The sequence below is a fragment of the Microtus oregoni genome, unplaced genomic scaffold (assembly GCF_018167655.1).
Source record: "Microtus oregoni isolate MIOR12 unplaced genomic scaffold, Mior012 000001F_ref0000356, whole genome shotgun sequence".
NCBI classification, from domain to species: Eukaryota; Metazoa; Chordata; class Mammalia; order Rodentia; family Cricetidae; genus Microtus; species Microtus oregoni.
This window is the reverse complement of record NW_024543060.1, coordinates 46,621,003-46,642,577: the sequence shown is the minus strand read 5'-3', so window position 1 is coordinate 46,642,577 and position 21,575 is coordinate 46,621,003. Positions and strand designations below refer to the sequence as shown.

The window sequence follows — 21,575 nt, the reverse complement described above, 5'->3', positions numbered from 1 at the left end:
TTTCTCAATTTTGAACACAGTAAGGAAGATTAATACAATATGTTTTGCATATGTATTTATATGTAACATGGTTCCTTATACAATTTCATTGAACTGATAAGTGAGTATAGCCATGATGGCAGAATGCAAGGTTAGAATATTAAATCAGGACTCCCAGCAGACACAAGACTCCAAGGATACTTGCATGCCTCATATAAATGGAAGGGTAATTTCATAAGCATGATAGTTTAAATTATATCAAGAATACTTATAATGCCTTACACAATGTAATTCCATGGGAATAGTTATTATAGTGCAGTGTAGGCAAGACTGATGAGAGTCAGTCTACACTTCATCCTAAAGATGCAAATTTTTAAATAATTATGTTTTGATAATCTTTTGAAAATTGCATGAACACATACAATCAGTGCAGAATTTTTAAAATGATGTATATGGTAGTTTCAGGTTGCATTGGAAAATGTAAGCTTAATGTTGTAAAGGATTTCCAATTTGAAAAATAAAGATTTTAAGTTTAAAAAGTTTAAAATACAATAATAGAATGAAAGAGCTTTACTGTTTTGGTACAGTGCTGTTCTACACTTTGTCACTCATATTAGTTTAATAAATCGCTGATTGAACAGTAGCTAGACAGGAAGTATAGGTGCGGCAACCAGACTAGGAGAATTCTAGGAAGAAAAAAGGCAGAGATGCAGTTTCCAGCCAAACACAGTTGAAGGAAGATAAGAGTGCCTTACTGAGAAAAGGTACCAAGCCACATGGCTAAACATAGTTAAGAATTATGGGTTAATTTAAGTTGTAAGAGTTAGTTAATAATAAGCCTGAACTAGTAGGCCAAATAGTTAATGATTAATATAAGCCTCTGTATACTTCTTTGGGAATGAATGACTGCAGGACCAGGTGGGACGGAAACTTCTGTCTACACTTTACTTTAACATCAGAATGCTAAAAATATGAATCTCATTAAGAATGTATATGAGTGAAACATCTCTGAGATATTCCAAAGTAAATCTCAGAAAGTCAGGTGTTGGTGGTGCATGCCTTTAATCCTAGCATTCGGGAGGCAGAGGCAGGCAGATCACTGTGAGTTCCAGTTCGAGGCCATCCTGGTTTTTAAGAGCTAGTTCCAGGACAGGCTCCATAACTACAGAGAAACCCTGTCTCGAAACAACAACAACAAAAACTTACATGGAAATTCAAAGACCTGAGAACGTGGGAAACAAATTTTAAGAAGAAAAGGTAAAGGGCTTACACCACCACATTAGATTTAAAGAGTGTATGAAATAATCGGTATAGCAGGGCAGGGATGTGAGGAGAGGCAGAGAAATGGCAGGGACAAGCAGAATTCCACACAGGAAATCAAGCAGTGTTTTGTCACAATTCTTGTATAATTGATGACAAAGGAAACTTTATGTCAAAGATGGTGTAGGTGGACATTGATGTGGAAGCAAGCATAAGCCTTGACTTTAACACATCAAAATCTGGAAATTCTAGAAAAAACATTTATAGGAAATTTGGTAAAAGAATAGTTAGGAAAACTTTGCTAGGGAAAGACAGGAAGGACATTCTTCTAAGGCAGTAAAAAAATTAAAATTTATCTTCAGAGATTTATTCATTTTATTTTATGTGTATGGTGATTCTCCAGAGTATATGTGAATGAATGTCATGCATTCTTGGTGGCAGCAGTGATCAGAAACAAGTATCTGATATTCTGGAGCTGGAGTTATGGGTGATTGTGAGCTGATAATTGGGGGCTGAGGTGTGCCAGGTCTCCCAAAAGAGTAAAAACTGCTCTTACCCACTGAGTCATCTCACCAGCACCCAAAATTACATTTTCTCAAATTTAAGAACTTTCTTCTTAACAATTTTTAAAAGGCAACTGGCAGAATGAAAGAAAACATTTACAATTGTATATCTGTCAAGGAAACTCTAAACAGAATAAATGAAAAATTTCCATAATCTAAGGAAATTAATGTTTTCAAAAAAGTGTAAAATATTAGAAAAAAACACTTTATCAGAGAACAATGAAAATCATAAGAACATCAGCATTAATCATTAAAGGAATTCAAATTAATTATGTATGTGATATATTTATTTACCTATTGGCAAGTCAAAGTAAGATAAATGTAAGGAAAATAACCACAGTCAGAAGACAATCACTCACTCTACCTTTCTAATGGGAATATAAATTAGCAAATTTCCTATGCAGAAAATAATCAGGTCTTATGGAAGGTGGTGGACTACAGAGGGTCACCAGAAAGGTTCTGATAAGTTGGCATGGTTTCCATTTTGAATGTGGAAATACCATGCAAGCATTCTTGTTAAATTTTATTAAAATAGCAAATGTCACTTAAATGAACAAATTATTCTGCAGTAAGAACAAATAAAAAGAAATTCCCCAATGTGTACTTTGGAGGCCTGTTTCTGATTCTAATTGCTAGATTCGAGTCCAAGAAAGCTCACCTTTTTGGTCTGAAGCTGTACTGGATTCTTATCAACCTCCAATTCTTTCTTTAGTGAATCTGGGAGTTTCTATCTTTGTTGTTTTGGTGTGACTTTGAAACCAAACAAAATTTTTATATTAATCTTGCCTTTAAATTGTAATGGGCATTATTTTTATTGATTCAATTAACCATGTTATAAAAATAATTGTTCTATTTTATAGTGTATAAGTGTTTTAATTATATCAAATACATTACAAAACACATATTAACTTTCATTAAAATCATGGATAATATTCAATAGAACATGAGTAGAAAATGAATATATATACTATTTTCATGTAAATAAATCACTTAATTGAGGGAAATTATTGCTAAATAATGTAAATTTTTCTCAATTCTTTTGGTAAATAGAACACTATGTAGGTATGATTGGACAATTTTCAAATAAAATATCATACAGTGTATACATGTCTGATTATATAGATAGGTTATCCTCTTTAGCTGGGACACATGGAACATCAGAAAATGTGTCATAATTTGTTCAGTGATCTATCTGTTTGTAACACTTATGTGTTTAGCAATTTGGTAACTTAAATTGCACATCAAGATAAATTCTGTTAGATATCTTTTCTAACATTCCTTTGACCATATAAACATGACATCATGAGCTCATCACTTTTCCAAATGCATTTCCTGCTATGTACTAGGTGCATTGGCAACATAGAAATAAAACCACACCGAAACAACAGGAAGAGAGCATTGAATGCTAGAAAATACTGCCTTAAATCTTCTCAGAAACTGTGTGGGGGATAGACCCCTGGGCATGTGTTAGGGTTGTAGATTGTCACTGATTTATCTCTATTTCCGTGCTCACTGCATGGTTAGTCTTCTGATTTAGACACAATGCTATCTCAAGAGATTTTTTTAATTTTTATTTTATCTGTATTGGTTTTTAATATCTTCATAATTGTATATTCCTTGCCATGTTGATAAGTTCTCAGAGACCTAAAGTGTTGTTGGAACCCCTAGGACTAGTGTTACACATTGCTGAGAGCTGGAAATCCAGTCCCAGACCTCTGGAAAAGCAGCCTGTGCATTTAACTGCTAAGTCTCTCCAAATCAATAACCAAGCATTTGTATTAATAGTCATTAAAAACAAATTCCTAAGATACTTTACTTGGCTTTCAGAAAAGCAGAATGTTTGACCTTCCTACTCATTTTATAACTATAAGCATATAAAGTTGTGTGTTATCAAGCTACTTAAAAATACAAAATCCTAGTGCATCATAGAATCGAATTTCAGTTTGTAGTCCTATGTTGCACAATAGATATGTGCTTCATTTCCTCATTGATATTCTTGAATATTTACTTCCTTCTAGTCAGTGAACAAAAGAACTCAACCCCATTGCTTGCCCTAGAGTGCTTATGCTTCCCTCCATCATCTAACCATACATTCATCTACTGCAACCTTATAAGGGAGAAGGGTGAATTCCACCTTGGGCACTGTAAAAGACAGCCAAGCAGAGCCTGCAATGAATATGAGGCCCAAGTAAGGATGACTCTCTACAAAAACTGAGAACTAAGAACTATGTGTAGACATTTGTTAGCATGATAATCAGTTCATTCTGAAACTGCTAGCTGTATTGAATTCGTCAGACTTCAGTTAATGGAAAGTAGAGCTGTGGACTAAAAGCAGGAGAAGGGCAAAAATAACAAAATCATTCCTTTATGTTTGTATTTCACAGTTCTAAGCATCTATTTTTTGAAATGGTACCAGAACAGAAACAAGACTATTGCAATCATGTTCTGAACCCTTCAAGGAATCTATCCAGGAATAGAATAAAGGAAATATTCAGTCTGAAAACGATACACGTTATGTATTTGATCTTGAATTATGATGGTGAGAAAAGGAAGAGAGCAATATTGGTAAACATGCAGAGATAAAAAGAGAGAGCATGCCAGCTTCTGACATATCCTCATTATTTTCTAGAGAACTTCCTTTCTTCCTGGTACAATGGAATGTTACATGGACAGGGTCCAAAAGTTTGCCCTACTTTTGGATCCAAACTGTTTTCCATGAGATTCTTGATTTCTTGTGGACTGTTGTAAAACCCATCTGAAATCAAAGTGCCCATGTGGTTACTGGTATATTGGTGCCTCTGACTGTGTAGATTGAGTCTGGGCCTCAGATTAAGACTCCTGTGTGCTTCCTTAGGGTCATATTCTATAATCAACCTCACTTCAGTTGAGAGGCAAAGACAGCTTCAAAGTCAGAGAGAGAGGTAGATGGCAGGACACTCAAGGTAGACTGAGTTATGAATCCCTCAATTTTACTAATAGAATAATTTGTGGATGTAGGTTGTAGACATTCTTAACCTCTGAATGTAAACTTTGCTCACTCACGTCTTAGAGTATATTTTCTGTCCAGCTGTTTGCCCCCACTGTTCTCCATGTGGTTAAAGAAGGATCTCCGATTCATCTGCATCTATCTGTTTTTCAGAGATTCCTTTATTGCACCGAATCATAAGAGGGTCCCTGACCACCCAAACCAGAACTTGCCCCTGGGCTTTGGGAGTAAATATTGTAAAGTAGGATTGGAGGATTAACATTCAAGTAACTCAGTGCTTGAGTAGCTCAAATGCTCAGACTGTCCCCAGAGAAACAAGGCATTGTATAGAGATGATGTGATCATGCTCACAGATCACAGTGATGAATCTGCAAACAAATCGTGACATCCACCCAGGTGTGGACATTAGCATCTCAGATCTAAGAACTCCTTAGACTGTAACCAGAAAAATTTCCCAGAAAAAATTAATGAGGATACAGAGTCCAATAAAGATCACATTAAATTGTCATTTGATTAAATTTTCTTTAAAATAATATTGTTTTATAGAAAAATACTACTAAAAGCTAAGTCAAAATGTAAGTCTTGAATGTCACATGTTATTTTTGGTTTTTTTGTTTATTTATTTATGTATTTTGTTTAGAAATTTCTGGGTTAATTTTTTACCAGCAAGTTTTTTTTTTTGTAAGTAATTTTCTAATTGAGTTGACAACTCCAGTTTTATAGACTTCTCCCACACCTACACTGGAGAAGACAATGGGTAGCCTAAGACACAAACTGCTTAGAGGTGTGACTGGGTCACATTTATTGTCAAAGGGATAAGAGGGCCTCGGGGAAGAGGTTATGAGCAAAGCGTGAGGTTGATTTCTTGATCTAATGATGAATCCAAGAAGACTGGTATAGATGGTGCAATCTTCTGTCCATTGGTGACAGACCATCAATCACTTCAGGTATCATTGGTCCATTCTGGGTGATGACTATAATTCTTTTCAGTCAACTCCTGTCAATTGACTAACCATTGGTTTTTCTTTGATTATGCTTCCTTCTTTCTCTGAGGCCTGTCTCTTGATTATTTTGAGTTCTGTATCAAGATAAGAGGAAGAGACCATGAATACTGTATGAAATTTTCAGCAGCTGTGTCTTCATAAGTTATTTTCTAAAATACTATGTGGCCATGCAATCCCTCAAATGAATCTTAGTTTTAGCATTCCATCCCCATATTCTCTACCTCTCTCTCCTCTGTCCCTCCTCATTTGATCTTCCTTTTCTAGACCATAACCCACCTCATCTATCCAAAACTATCTATTCTTTTTTCAATTCTTAGGTCAATGCATCCCTCTTAAACTTTGTTTTAGGATGCAATAAATAATACAGGAATGATTAGGTTGATTCAAAACTTGTGTTTATATATTCTTTTCTGGGACCAGATGATCCCTTAGCCTATGTAGAGCATACCACTAAGATGTCTTGGTCCTTACACTGATCTAAACTTCTTCTGAACTGGTCAGTGGGAATTCAAATGCCCTACGGCTCCAAGTAAATTCTAGACACTGGTAACTTCTCAGTTGTTCTTTTGCTAGTCTTAAGCAACTTCTTCACAAAAATGTTGGTCTCTTTCTGTCCCTCTGTCTCTGTCTGTCTGTCTGTCTCTCTCTCTCTCTCTCTCTCTCTCTCTCTCTCTCTCTCTCTCTCTGTGTGTGTGTGTGTGTGTGTGTATGTGCCTTTCCATCTCTCTTGTAATCTCAAAAGAAAGCAAGGAAAGTTGATTCATTCAGTTTGTCTATAGTAGGAAGAGTAATAAATAAAAAGGTCTAGTGGCCCTGTCTCTCAGGCACAAGTCTATCATGTGGTTCTTGACATGAGGTTTGGTTTAAAAAGAAGCAAATAGTGTTCATAACAAAGTAGGCTTGATCAAGGTGTGGTCCCATCCATCACTGTCAATCACAGCCGCAGCTCCTGAGAGGTAAGATGATAAATTGTCTGAACTGTGTGAAAACTCTTCTTAGGAGAAAATACTTGCATCAGTGGCATCTGGCTTCAATATTTTCCTTCTCCTAGCATGAGATTTAAGTTTCTTGGGGACCATTGTTTCAATAGTAATAGCCAACTTGAGGGGTATAACTATCTCTTAATTTTTGTCAGTACAGTTACAATGATATTGCAATTTCCATTTTATATTTAGAAATATATTGAAGACTAGGACAATATTTTGTTAGAAAATTAACTGCACTTTTTCTTTACTGCAAACAAATAGCTTTATAATATGCAATAGCTTAATTAAATTAAAGAGTTAATGTCAAGTCTTTCTGCCTCGGACTTAAATTTTTCAACTCTGGAAATTTAAATGAAAACATATGTATATTTACCAACTAGAATTCAAGTTTTAAGTACTTATATATATATATTCAAATTTAGAATATATATATATATATATATAATTGAAGTGGATAGAAATGTTAGATATCAAATTTGAAATTAAGATGAATGAAATTCTCCAGCATTCCAGGAAAGGTGGGGAAGGAATTAGAGATATGACAGCTATTCAAAAGGCAAAGCAGAAAAGAAAACTTTTGTTGTTAGTTAGTTACAGGTGGTAAGAGAAAAAAAAATCAGGTTTGCTCTTGGGCTAGGCTAAAGCACCTACCCATCATCAAAATAGGAAACGCAGAAGGAAGATAGAGAAGCCATGCAGGAACTAAGGATGCTAAGTTCCATTTCCCAGGTACTTAATGTCCTATACATGTTGATTCTCATGATCTAGAGATTGGGTCAGTTAAATTTTCATGCACTCCTCATCTACCACAGCCGGCCCTTTTGTGGAGAGGATGAAATAACTGAACCAACAGGATATGTACTTAAGCTTAGTATACAGGGATGTCAAAATACGCTACAAAACCTGAAAATCAGGGCAAGTTTTGTTTTTTGTTTTTTTTTTTTTGGATTTTTCGAGACAGGGTTTCTCCGTAGCTTTTGGTTCCTGTCCTGGAACTAGCTCTTGTAGACCAGGCTGGCCTCGAACTCACAGAGATCCGCCTGCCTCCGCCTCCCGAGTGCTGGGATTAAAGGCGTGCGCCACCACAGCCCGGCCAGGGCAAGTTTTAAATGTAAATATTAGCAAGAAAAGATCAATAAGAATCAGGTTTATAGACTTCCTTTCATAAGCAAGGCCTCCAGTCATTTTCAGAATCAGTTGACTCCTCCACTTACTATAACATGCATGCTGGCACTGACTCTCAGCCAAACTAATTTTCTGCTCTTGCTTCAAAGAAGATTAGAAGCGGGGAGGGAACTGCTAAAGGCAGTTACACTTTCAGTACTATAATGTGATCGCTGACAGGTTGACAGGAAGGGCAAGGAAACAAAACACACAAAGAACCACTAGGCAGGACAACGTAGCCGTAAAATATCAAAATCAGTTTACTTTCAGACTGCAAGCAAAGACAATGATAGGAACACCTCTTCATCACCCACAGATAAAAGACCTGCCATTATCCCCTCTGAATACAACTTGAAAAGCTTATAGATTTTTATAACATGATTTACTTCCAGTGTTAAGTATACTTATTAAATTTATCATATAAACCTTTTTTTTTTTCTCCAGAATTCCAAGAGAAACAGTAAAAGTAGAAAAACATTGTTGTGTGAGGAAATACTTTGTTTCTACAAATTAAAGCTTGGAAGAAATACAAAGAGCTCAACTCTTCAAGGGTGTGGGTCAGTTCTGAATGCCCGACCTTAATTAAATATTGGGTTTATTAAAGGGTCTTTTGAAAAATCGGTTAAGAATTTTCCTAATAGTCAGATGGATAGAGAAATACAAAAAATTCTTCATATATACTGAGGGAGGTGATATATACTGTGAATATGTTTTATTGCTGTTTGTTAATAAATAAGCTGCTTTCAACCAATGACTTAACAGAGTAAAGCCAGGTTGAAAGATATAAAGTAGGTGGAGTCAGGGAGTAGCCACATAGCCTCCTGCAGGAGACAGATGCCTCCGCTCAAGTCCATTGGAAACTTGCTGGTAGGCCACAGTCACGTGATTAATAGAAATGGGTTAATTTAAGATATGAGAGTTAGCCAGAAATATACTTAAGCTATTGGTCAAATAGTATTGCAATTAATAAAGATTTCTGTGTGATTATTTCTAGTCTGGGCGGCCAGGAAATGAAAAAGAAGTCTCCGACAAAAACACAGTTTTTATGGCACATCAGACAAATATGCTCATTCTTATTTTTGAAGATAAAGTATATACACAGATGAGTACATTATAAGCATGGTGATTTAAAAATGCATAGCAATGCAATAGAAAAACAGAGATGGTATCATATAAAATAATTTTGGGTGGCATATATATTTATTTAAAAATGAAATACCGTGTTAAAATATTTGAGATAGCAAAACATTATAATATATAAGATAAAAGTGTGGCAAATAAATTGTATGACCAATTACTATGTAGCAAAAAAATATATTTAACTGAATGCATAAAGAAATGAAAGAAGACTTCATAACCAGGCAAAGAGTTAAATGCTACATCAGGAACAGTGCAGGAAATATTAAAGTTATAGGTCACATGAAAAGTGAAAGTTTGAAAACTTGGGTTCCAAAGGAAATGGGCAAAGGTGAAAAATCATCTATACAAAGAATTGGAAAATACACACCGTCTTAACAAAGTCAGTGCTTCCAGGAAAGTAAAACAAAAATGAGTAAGAACATGGAAGTAAGTGGGGAGCTGTTGGCCAAAGTGCATGCAATTTCAGTTGGACATGGCAGAGCAGTGTGGCTTTCCAATGTATGGGAAGCTGCTCAGCTTTAGGTGAAATTAGACCGAAGAACCCAATCTTTAATAAAATAAAAACTCTCTTGACCTAAAAAGGAAAACTCTGCTGTCCATTGTCCATCTCTGAAAAATGACCCCTGAGTACATACAAAAAAGGAAACTCCTGACTAGACACTAAAGCTATTGTCCTATTCTCTTCTCTTCCAGAGGTTTCCAAAGGTCACAGGTAAAATACCCAAGGCTTCAGAGATGAGGCAACTTCTGTAGTAATTATAATGTTGCGGATCATATGCAGAGAAAGACCTTTGAGTACTATTTGAGAAGTCACCATAATATTGTTATCAAAATTTGATAAGATAGAAAATTGATTACAAAGAGTATTCAATAAAATTTAGCAAATTGTATTTGCATAATATTATATCCAGTACTTTGTCTAAATATGGTTCTTAGCAAGCAAAGATTTGATAGAGAAAAGTCTTTAGTGAGTCTCACTGTATTAAATCATAAAAGAAAAACAATGACATAGTTTTAAACACACCAGAATACATTTGAATGAATTAACATTTGCTTTCGAGTTTAAATATAGTATATAGAGGGTACTCTTGGTGGTTTTCTTTTTTTTTTTTAACTTTTTTTTTATTGAGAAAAGGAGAAAAAAAAAACAAGTTTCCACCTCCTCCCAGCCTCCCATTTCCCGCCCCCTCCTCCCACCCTTCTCCCCCTCCTCCCACCCTTCTCCCCCTCCCCCACAGGGCAGGGAACCCTGACTGCTCTTTGGACTGGAGAGGGAGGGGGAGAGGAGTGGGGGGAGGTGGTTTTCTTTTTATGGTAACTGGATACACATATACGCAATCATGAAATATATGTGTGTTACATAAAGTCAGATATTCTTTCATGACAAGAAAGCAGTTACATTTCCACTAATAAGAAAAGAAATCAATCATAGATGTCTACCATCACCTCCAGGAACACATGTTTAGAAAAACAGAAAGGTAGAGATGATTATGGCTAAAAGTTTTGAAAGAGGAGAAGTAAGCTAATTCCTAAGTGACAAATTTTGTTAAATAAATTGAAACATTCAGAAACTCAATCTTTCCTATTAAATTTAGGAATAAATTGAAATAGAGAAATGAGTAAACACTGAAGACAAATCCAACAGCATTTGGAAAGTATGGTGTTTACAGTTAACACTTCTATTGTGCAAAAAAACGTGGCACTGGCACACTTCACAGCTTTGAACAACTAAACCTCTTGAAGAATAACGTTTCCTCTACATATGACAAAGTCTGTGTTTATCGTGGGCAAACTCAACACATCACTTTACATGTTCTAGGTGTTTCTACTTTGTGCTCATAGGATCTGATGCTTCACTTTTTATAAGAGAGAAAATTCAGGGAGAGATAATATCTGAAAAAATTGAGAACAGATTTTATTTCTGTTTTATCAGATATTACAGTGTGTAAGGTCCTAGCAATTGAGCTATTTTCTTAGTGCATACATTTATTACTTTGTAGAATAGAATTGTCTTAGATACTATATCGCATATGTGTATATCTATACATATATTACCTGCCCTGCAATCTACCTGCATAAGTATTAAAAGTATTTGAATGTTTATATGAATTTACTTTTTTCTCAAAAAGGTCAGAAATGTTATTGTTAGTATGACCAACGCAAAACTCTTTTAAATACTAGCAGGTATCTAGAAATTTAGAATAGTTTAAGAATTCTGTTTTTAGATGTCATATGAGACACACTGCTTTTGTACTGCACCTGGTTAAGTCTAAAGACATGGAGGGAAGTGATATATAACGAGAACTAACTCACCACTGATCTTTACTCACCCCACCACCCTGCTCACTGCTGATACAGGTAAGAATCTGTGGGTGATTTTATTTTATCTTTTCAGGATATTTTCACAGTCTTATTTTGCCCTTCTCTTGGTGACAAATATTTGCTTGCGCAGTCTCAGGGCAGAGGGTGCCTCTCTCTTATGTTAGGGCAGTTTATTCTGTCTATAGGGAGCACTGCCTTCACAGTCACCACAGTGATTAGGAATTTGAACCACACTTTCCCCTTTCTTTAACATTGTAAAGTATCAAGGAATAGCACAAGATGTTACTACAGGCCTACAGGTAGTCAGACAAGACAGACAAAGACAGATGGGATAGATTGTGTTGTCATTCTCCAGCTATCCAAGATGTGTAGAAAAAATTTCCCTCAACTATTTTTTTTCCAAATTAATGCTTTGTGGCCAATGTTATAGTTAGTTCATATTTTGAGTGTGTGGCATTATATCAACATTTTAACTATATCTTTCTAAAATTGTGGTAAGAAAAAAATAATCCTTGACTGTGTAAAAATGAAAGAGTAAATGTAAAATAAAAGGATATTCATTAGTCCCAGAAATGGTTAAATCAATTAGGTTTAAAAGTAAGCTTTCTGCTAACCCCATAATGACTCCCTCAATCCTGATATCTCTTTCCTTGCTCTCATCTCTGTCCTTCCTCCATCTTGACTATCCCATTCCCTTAAGTTCTCCTCAACACTCCCCTTCTCTCCTCCTCTTCCCCTTCCACCCTCCCTTCTCCCTCTACTCCCACACTCCCAATTTGGTCAGAAGATGTGATCAATTTCCAATTTCCAAGTGGGTCTATATATGTTTTTCTTTGGGTTCACCTTATTACTTAGCTTCTCTAGGATCATGAGCTATAGGCTCAATATCCTTGGTTTAGAGCTAGTATACACTTATGAATGAGTGCATACCACATTCATCTTTTTGGGTCTGATTTACCTCACTCAGGAGAGTGTTTTATAATTCCATCCATTTGCATGCAATATTCAAGATGTCTTCTTCTTTTTTTTTCCCGCGGAGTAATACTCTAATGTAAGATGAGGCTAATTCCAGCTAAGACCCTAAGCAATAAAGTAGGGGGCCCAGATCTTGATTTTCCCTGTAGTCAGACTGATGGATATTTTAAATATCACTATAGATATTCATCCAACAACTGATGGAAACAGAGGCAGAGAGTGGAAAGAGTGAGAATATGAGCAAGGAGGTCAACCGTGATGGGTTCTCCCACTGAAACAGTCTACCTGTGTTAATGGGAGCTCACCAACTCCAGCCTGACTGGGAAGGTACAAGCATAGGACTTAAATAGTCCCTCTGTCTGTGGATGACAGTTGCCTGGCTGGGGCAGACTGAAGGACCACTGGCTGTGGCACCAGGATTTATCCTTATGGCATGTACTGGCTTTATGGGGTCTTATTCTCTTTGGATGTATACCTTGCTCAGCCTAGATATAGTAGGAAGGGCCCTGGACCTTCTACAAAGCAATGTGCCTTACCTTCTCTGAGGATTTGATGGGGTGGGGTGGGAGGGTATGTGGAAGGAATGGGAGGAAGGAGGAAGTGGTAACTTCGATTGGTATTTTTTTAAAAATCTAATAAAATAAAAAAGTAGGCTTTCAAGATGATAGCCTTCATCTTTTGCATCAAAACTAGCCTTTATATTTTAATAAGCATGGCCGAACATTTTCTTGTTTCATTTTCTCTCTAAATATTTAATATACAGTATTTTTTCTTTTTATATGTAAAGAGAAAAAATAAAAATGAATTAATGAAAAGTCTCATAGATGGCAACCTTGTATTATTGTGTTTATTTTGTAGACATAGTATTTGTTCATATAAGAATATGATGAATGATTATCATTGAGGAGAATATAGACTATGCCAGATAAGTAAATAAGAGTCAGCCATCCCTCAATTGAGCTCAACTTTTTAATAATTATTTAATTTTTTTATATACCAATCCAAGTTCCCTCTCCCTCCTCTCCTCCCTTTTACCCCTTCTCCTCACACCCATCTGCTCCTCAGAGAAGTTAAGGCCTCCCCTGGGAAGTCAACAATGACTGGAGCCCTCTTGGAGGCAGTACCAACCCTCCCCACTCCGACCCCATGTCTAGACTGAGCAAGGTAACTCTAGAAAGAGAATGGGCTCTACAAAGTCAGTTCATGCATTTCAACATTTTTTTTTTTTAACAGAGGAGTGGGAGCAAGTACAAAGGAAGACCGTCTACCTAATTTCTCTTTACTGGAGGATGGAAACTCTGACCGATGGACCACTTTACAGCAGTTCCAATATAGGTAGTTGAGGACCTGGATGCCCATCTACAAGTTTTGATCAAACCATTTAACTTGATCCGAGGAATTCAAATTTCTGTAGTGTTCTATTGAATTTGTTTTGATTACAAGAAATTTCATTATCTTTTATGTTTTTATTTAGCATAATCAGAAAATAATGCATTCGTTTTCTGGCAGAATGAATAAACTTGGCTAACACTAAAAATATTTTTGTCCAAAAATCCTTATTAAAAAAGTAGAAAAACAAAACAATAAAATATATTGATATCTAAACAAGCATTTTGAATGTCTAGTGTAGGCTCCCATTGTTATTTTAAAAAGAGTACAGGTTATTAAATGTCCTTTTAGTGGTTTATTTTCAATCATCTCCATTCATTTTTCATTTTTGCATTAGCATATCATCTGTCAATTAGCTTCCATGTTAACTAAGTTTATACATTCAAAGTGTAGGAGACCATGCATCTCATGAAATTATATGATACCTGCACAGTACAATCAGTTAAATGCCAATCCAATCAGTAATGTTTGGTGCCATATTTATTTTCAGGTCTATCTTGCTCATCATAAAGTACATCCCACATTTACATGGCACCTGTACTCTTGCATTTACATGTATTGCTTGCGCATTCTGCATTCACATACTACATGTACATTCTTATTTGCATGTAGTGCATGGACATTCTGCATTCATATATAGTATAGATATTTATATACATTTATATTCAGTATGTGAATATCCTGCTTTTATATAAAGTATGTACATATTCCACATTTATATATAATATATACACATTCTGCATTCATATAGTACACATACATTCAGCATTTATATGTAAGACATTTAGAGTCTGAAGTTATATATAATACACAATTCATTGTGTGTTCTACCTGAAGTGTCTCAGTAGTGTTCTTTTGATCTTCCTTTCTTCAAATGTCAAATAAAAACTAGCTCTGGAAGGTATGCCACAAGAATCGTCACATTCCTTGCGCTTATTTGCTCACAACCTGCTCCTATTCATTGTGGTTTCTCCTCAAGACATCGTTTAGGACCTGTCTTCCAGTGTTTGAAGCTAATCAGAACCAATTGAATTACAGAAAAATCACTAACCCTCACATTACATTGCCAATAATTGTCAAGAACGCAGCCCTATTGATTCTTTGTGTGTGTGTGCTCATGACTTGCGCGTTTTCAGGGTCTCCATTTAACAAACACCTGTCACAGGTGGCATTTGTCTAAGGCTCAGAAACAGCTTGAATTCAGGAAGGAGGAATGGAACCACAATGGGTTTTTGTAAGGCGATTAAGGTAATCCATCTCATCATTTTGGTATACTTAGCCTTCCTCTCTACTTGCATTCTTTGCCATCTTCATGACTTTGCAATCAAATGCTTCTAAATACTTCTTAATTTAAGATTTCAGGACACCGTTTGTTTCCTGAAGCTTGTCACATCACCAGCCAAAACAGTTTTGTTTCTTCTACTTTGTGTGTGGAGTGTGTGCACGTGCGTGTGTTTGGAGTGGAAGCATCTCTCTCTCTCTCTCTCTCTCTCTCTCTCTCTCTCTCTCTCTCTCTGTGTGTGTGTGTGTGTGTGTGTGTGTGTATGTGTGTGCATGGTCTGTGAGTGTGTAGAATCCAGATTTCAACATCAGGTATCTTCCATTACTACCCTCCACCTTAACTTTTTGAGTTCTCTCACTGGATGTCACTGCCATTTTCAGCTGGAGAGGCTGTGCATTGACTATGATCTGTTTGTCCCCTCCTCTCCCCACTCCCTGGAGGCTGGAGTTCCAGTGTCACAATACCATACTCAGCTTTCCCATGGACACTTCAGACCCAAATTCAAATTCTTATTCTTATCTGGCAAGCACTTTACTCACTGAGCCATATGTCCAACCTGTTTGATTTTATACAATACACAATCTAGAGGATGATGATGCAAATTAGGAGCCAGAATAAAAGCTAAGAACATACAGCATAAATATTATAAACGAAGAGCAACCAAGAACATGACAGCCATTGTCTATGCCTCACTGGCTTGTATTACTTACTCTCTGAAAATTCTTTTCCAGCCAAATTAAGATGTTATGGTTGACTTAGTTGGCCATCACACATCTATTTCCAACAGTTTTTTTCAGTGAATTATATGAGGCAGAATTTCAAAGACCAAGTGAAGGGAGTTCCAACAGAATCATGCTAACCATTTGGGGTTCTTATGGGAGCGAATATTGGTATCTCCCACCATGGTCACTATGGTAGTGTCAAATTATCGACAAATACATTCTAAGAGGATAACTACAGAAGCTGAAGCCATTCCCAGATGCTAAGTGAAATTTGAGGCGCATGTATGTGTGTTTTTGTTTATGTGTGTATGTGAAGAAATTTTCCTGCCTCTGTGGGATTGATTATTTAAAACAATTTATATGACCTAATTTCCATCTCATTCTAACAATTAAGGAGCAAATGAAATTTGACAATACCTTCTGAACTTCCTTCTTCAGCTTCATATGGTTTCATCTCATTTGTTTGACAATGACATTTGGCATTGGGTAGGTAGAAGGGAGGTCAGGCTAGATCCAAGAGGTGACAACTCCTACAGCCAAAAATAGACTAAAGTGAAAAAGGGATTCCAGTCTAGTCTACCACATTCGTGTCATGTTAGAGATGCTCAAAATGAAAACATCCTATACAAATAAAACTATGTGTGATTGATGCCTGGTAAGTAGTGGCCAAGAAGGATTAGAGTTCATTTGTGGTGTTTATTTCCAGAAACCAAAATAAATTCTTTGAAAGGGAACTGCTTGGTGGCAAGAAAGTAAAGAAGAAAAGATAGGATAATAGATATGCTTTATGTTCATTTCCATATAAAATATATTTTAAGTGAAATTATATTGCATCATTCCTAATTACTGCTTTACAACTGTTCATTACATCTAACTGTAATTGATTGAGGCTGAAACTATGAAGGGGTCTCTTGTATAATTCAAAACCCATAAGTAAGTGCCATCATGGCTTTCATGGAGGTTTGATTGCTAAAGCATGTAGAAATGGCCTGTTTTATAAGTTCTGTTAAATGCCTTGTAACATAGCAACAGCAGATCCTGGCACAAGCTTCAGTGGCAATGACGTCCTGGAGTACAGAAAATGCAAGGAGCTCTTTCCATGTCTGTGATTTTAGCTGACCATGGATTATCTCAGGAGCAGAGTGACTGGGGATGAACTGGAGATTGAAAGCTGTGCAAAGTGCAACCAATAAACAAACCCGAGCTGCAACGTGTTCTGTAAACCATAGCTGCCATGCTGAATGAGTAATTATGCTATTGCAGAAATGATAAATAATGCTTTGCTATCTCCACTGGGAAAATGAAGTGTGTGCTGCCCCTTAAATTGCTAAAGGTGAAACCCACTTCCTGGGGCCCATCTGTCAGAAGGGACATGATCTGACAAGATAATTTTTCTTAAAGGGTTTCCTGCTTAGGTCTATGGAATGAAAACATACAGTTTATAAAATTTATTCTTGTGATTCAACAGAGGAAGATTAAATCCTAATTAAAACTCTATTGAAGATGTGTTATAACATCATGGTTTTTAGTGTAATTAACTATGGTTTGGATCTTAGCATCTTTAAAAAATTGTATTTTATGTAGTTTATTTGAACATATTATGGAAGTCAAAATCAAAATATCAGAAAAGATAGTGCACCAAATTACTTTATGCGTGTATTTTATCAGCAGAAAGGTCTTTGAAGCTGCCAGTCAGCACAAGTTTCCAACCACACACTAGCTATATGAATTTATGGCAATAATGGTCAGATATTAGAAGAAAATAACACACCCTCCTTCTTTCCACATACAATATGTGTAAGTTGGACCAATGTTAGTTGAACATCACAGCAACTAGCCATTCCTTTCAGGCATACACATGCCTCTAGCCTTGGATTAATATAAGACTTCACTAAAGATTTTCTGAGCAGATCAAGGGTCCAGTCCCCAACACAGCAAATCCAGAGCATGAACAGACCTCTAAGATCGCTCTCTTCTCCTATGTATGTCACCCGTGTAGATGCTGCTCAGTTTCAAAACAAATCCTAAGGATTTATTTTTCATATGTGTGTACATGGCAGAGAGATTAAGTGGGCTACAGAAAGTCTAGCCCGTAACTGTACAAGTTCAAGATTACTCGCTCTTTTCCACTGAACTCATTGATAATTCTAACTTTTGTTGCTGATGTAGGAGAAAAGTTACTCTGCTTCTTGTGTTAAATTTGAGTTTGCACTATACATTAAGTACTGTGACTTTTAATTGGCTGTTTCTTGAAACAACTTCATCATGAATTAATTGTCTTGTCAACTAAAGCATTATCTAATCAAGAGACTTTCCCAATGATGTTCTACAAATGTTTGAGAAACGTCTATATCTTAACTAACATGAATTTTAAGACACTATGCATTCTTTTCTGTGGAAATGAAAATGTATTATCAGAGGCTATAAAAGTAGAAAACCTGACCTGAATGGGGAACAGTTTTAATGCCTAGTCTTAGTAAACCTGTATTTAAGAATATCCTGGATTATATGAACCGATTCATCTAAATTCTCACTGGACAATGCTATATTTTCAAGCATCACACAGACATCTGGTCTCAGAAGTCGATGTTTAATATCAGAAGGTTAACTTCTGAACACAATATTGTAGTAATAAAAATTGAAGCTCAGGATTAGATATGAATGCAGAGCTTTTAATGCTTGGGATTATAAATCTGTATTTATGTTAAATATAAGCAGACCTTTGTTGGGAGACAATTCTCTGTGTACAACCAGCACTTTTGCAAGCCTCTTCCTTAACAGTGAACATAGTTTCTGTCATGAAATAAGTGGAAACTTGAAACTTAGCATCTCTTTGCTTCAGTCCCACCCATTCCATCTGCGTGTGCAACCTGCCCCATTCCATATGTACTTGTGTGAACTGGAGCTTGAACAGTTTGTGAAGGAGTGCTGTTGCCCTGGGCCCTGCTACTGGGAGGAGATTGTGATACCCTCTTCATCATCTAGAAAGGAAAAACAAAGCAACAGACCTCACACCCGAAAGGATTCTAGACAGATGTCATGATGGAAATCGTGTGTGTAGACATAGCAGGAGTAAAAGTTTGGAAAGGTATCTGTTAATGGGTTCAATATTTTTTTTAGTACCAATGATCTCTTCTCACTAACTTTAAACTTTTCCATAAGCATTAAACTCCCTGAGGCAAATGACTAAAATTAATTGCTGTGGTGAGAAAAGCTACAGTAGCATCCCTATATGCGCGATTTCATGTTTTATGGTTTCAGTTATGTGGTTATGCATGATGGAACACTTTATTGTACTTTCGCAGTATTTAGAATTATGAATAATATTTGAATTTATATGAATTAGTTAATTTTGTTTATTTGAAACTACTGTGTGTGTGATAGATGTGCCAAGAATGTGTTAATCTAAAAATAACCAGGGAATTAAATGCACTAAGTTAACCACAAAACAAATATTTACATTTTAAGATTTACATTACAAATAATATATGGGTACACTGCTCCTGATCAGTATGTTAGAGGTAAATTTGATCTGTGGTTATTACTTTATTGTCTTGTTGCCTAATTGATATTGTGCTCATTGATTTATAAAGGATTCATCACACCAGATGAGAAGAGTTGGCTGGGTACTCTCTTTACTTTTTCAAGTAAAAGTGAGGGATTAGTTTTAAAGAAATTAATATTTTAAGAAGCGATATTTCCTTTTATAAAGTAATACTTATGATTTAATAAAATATTTTTTTTCTATTAAAAATAGATTTGTTTCATATACAAGTATATTCGGATTACATTTTCCCTTCCCCTACGCTTCCCAGTTTCTCCCCAACTCTCTTCCCATCTGGAACCACCTTGCCCTTTCAGTCCATCCTTAAGAAAGAAGCAGGCATATAAGGAATGATAACAAAATAAAATAAATCAAAGTGAAACACAAGAGGATGTGACGAAACAACCAAAGAAAAAGCACAAGAGCCACAATAGATACAAGTTCACACACATTCACTTCCTCAGAACACACATGCACAACCCTCAGGATACACATGCTGACCTCTCAGGATATGTGTTCACCCCCTCAAGACACACATGTTCACCTCTCAGAACTTACATGTTCACTTCTCAGTCACACATGCTTACCTCTCAGGACACACATGTTCACCCCTCAGACACACACGTTCACCTCTCAGGAAACACATGTTCACCCCTCAGGCACAATGTTCACCCTCTCAGCACACACATGTTCACACTCTCAGGACACACATGTTCATCCTCTCAGCACACACATGTTCACCCCTCAGGCACATATGTTCACCCTCTCAGCACACACATGTTCACCCCTCAGGCACATATGTTCACCCTCTCAGCACACACATGTTCACCCTCTCTTCACACACATGTTCACCCTCTCAGCACACACCTGTTCACCCCTCAGGCACACACATGTTCACCCTCTCAGAACACACATGTTCACCCCTCAGCACACACCTGTTCACCCCTCAGGACACACTTGTTCACCCTCTCAGGCACATATGTTCACCCTCTCAGCACACACATGTTCACCCCTCAGGACACACATGTTCACACCCTCAGGACACACATGTTCACCCCTCAGGCACATATGTTCATCCTCTTAGCACACACATGTTCACACCCTCAGGACACACATGTTCACCCCTCAGACACATACGTTCACCTCTCAGCACACACATGTTCACTCCTCAGGCACATATGTTCACTCCTCAGACACATACATTCACCTCTCAGCACACACATGTTCACACCCTCAGGACACACATGTTAACCCTCTCAGCACACACATGTTCACACCCTCAGGAAACACATGTTCACCCCTCAGGCACATATGTTCACTCTCTCAGGACACACATGTTCACCCTCTCAGCACACACATGTTCACACCCTCAGGACACACATGTTTATCCTCTCAGCACACACATGTTCACCCCTCAGGACACACATGTTCACTCTCTCAGCACACACATGTTCACCCCTCAGGACACACATGTTCACCCTCTCAGCACACACCTGTTCACCCCTCAGGCACACACATGTTCACCCTCTCAGCACACACATGTCCATCTTCTCAGGACACACATGTTCACCCTCTCTTCACATACATGTTCATCCTCTCAGGAAGCACATGTTCACCCTCTCAGCACACACATGTTCACACCCTCAGGACACACATGTCCATCCTCTCAGCACGCACAGGTTCACACCCTCAAAAAATCCATTAATAACTCCAAAAGAAGCCATTATAGAAATGGAAAGGATCTGTATAATAGGTCAAAAGTAAATGACTAAACAAACTTCTCTGACAACATTATGAGAAGAACCTCGAAGATGCTGGTGATTTGGTGTGCGATGGTCATGTCCTGCTGGGCCTGGGGCCTGCCCTTGAGGGGTTTGTTTGACTGGTGATTCTCCCTTGGAAAAGACTAATTTTTTATTTGTAAGTGGCTGTCAGTTGGTGATAGCTTCTGGGTAAGGATAGGGGTGTGTTCCCATTTCTCATTTCAGCTCTAGGACCTCACCCAGTGGACACCCATTCAAGCTCTGGTGTGTCTAGAAGACTTTGAGTCCTTGGTTCTTACTTTACACTCTTTTTACCTCTTCTTCCTCAGAGCTCTCTGAGCCCTGAGGGGAGGCATTTGATGGGAACAGCCCATTCAGGTCTGGATGATCCATGGTGTCTCAGTCTTTGAACATTATCTGGATGTGGGTCTCTGTATTCATTCCCTCTGCTTCAAGAGAAAGCCTCTCTGATGGGGACTGGGCAAGGCACAGATTT

The 21,575-nt window shown here is 37.0% G+C and overlaps 1 protein-coding gene across 2 annotated transcripts in view; it reads right to left on the bottom strand.

The window, feature by feature from the left end:
• Positions 1–21,575, bottom strand: part of Gpc5 (glypican 5) — a 1,160,291-nt gene that overhangs the window by 183,262 nt on the left and 955,454 nt on the right. The window contains exon 8 of one of the 2 annotated variants that reach the window (XM_041675018.1): positions 5,773–5,866. The exons of the other annotated variant lie outside the window; for it this stretch is intronic. Within the exon in view, the coding sequence (XP_041530952.1) occupies positions 5,865–5,866 (2 nt within the window). The 3' untranslated portion in view covers positions 5,773–5,864. Of the gene's footprint in view, positions 1–5,772; positions 5,867–21,575 lie in introns of those variants that run through there. 2 annotated transcript variants of the gene reach the window in all.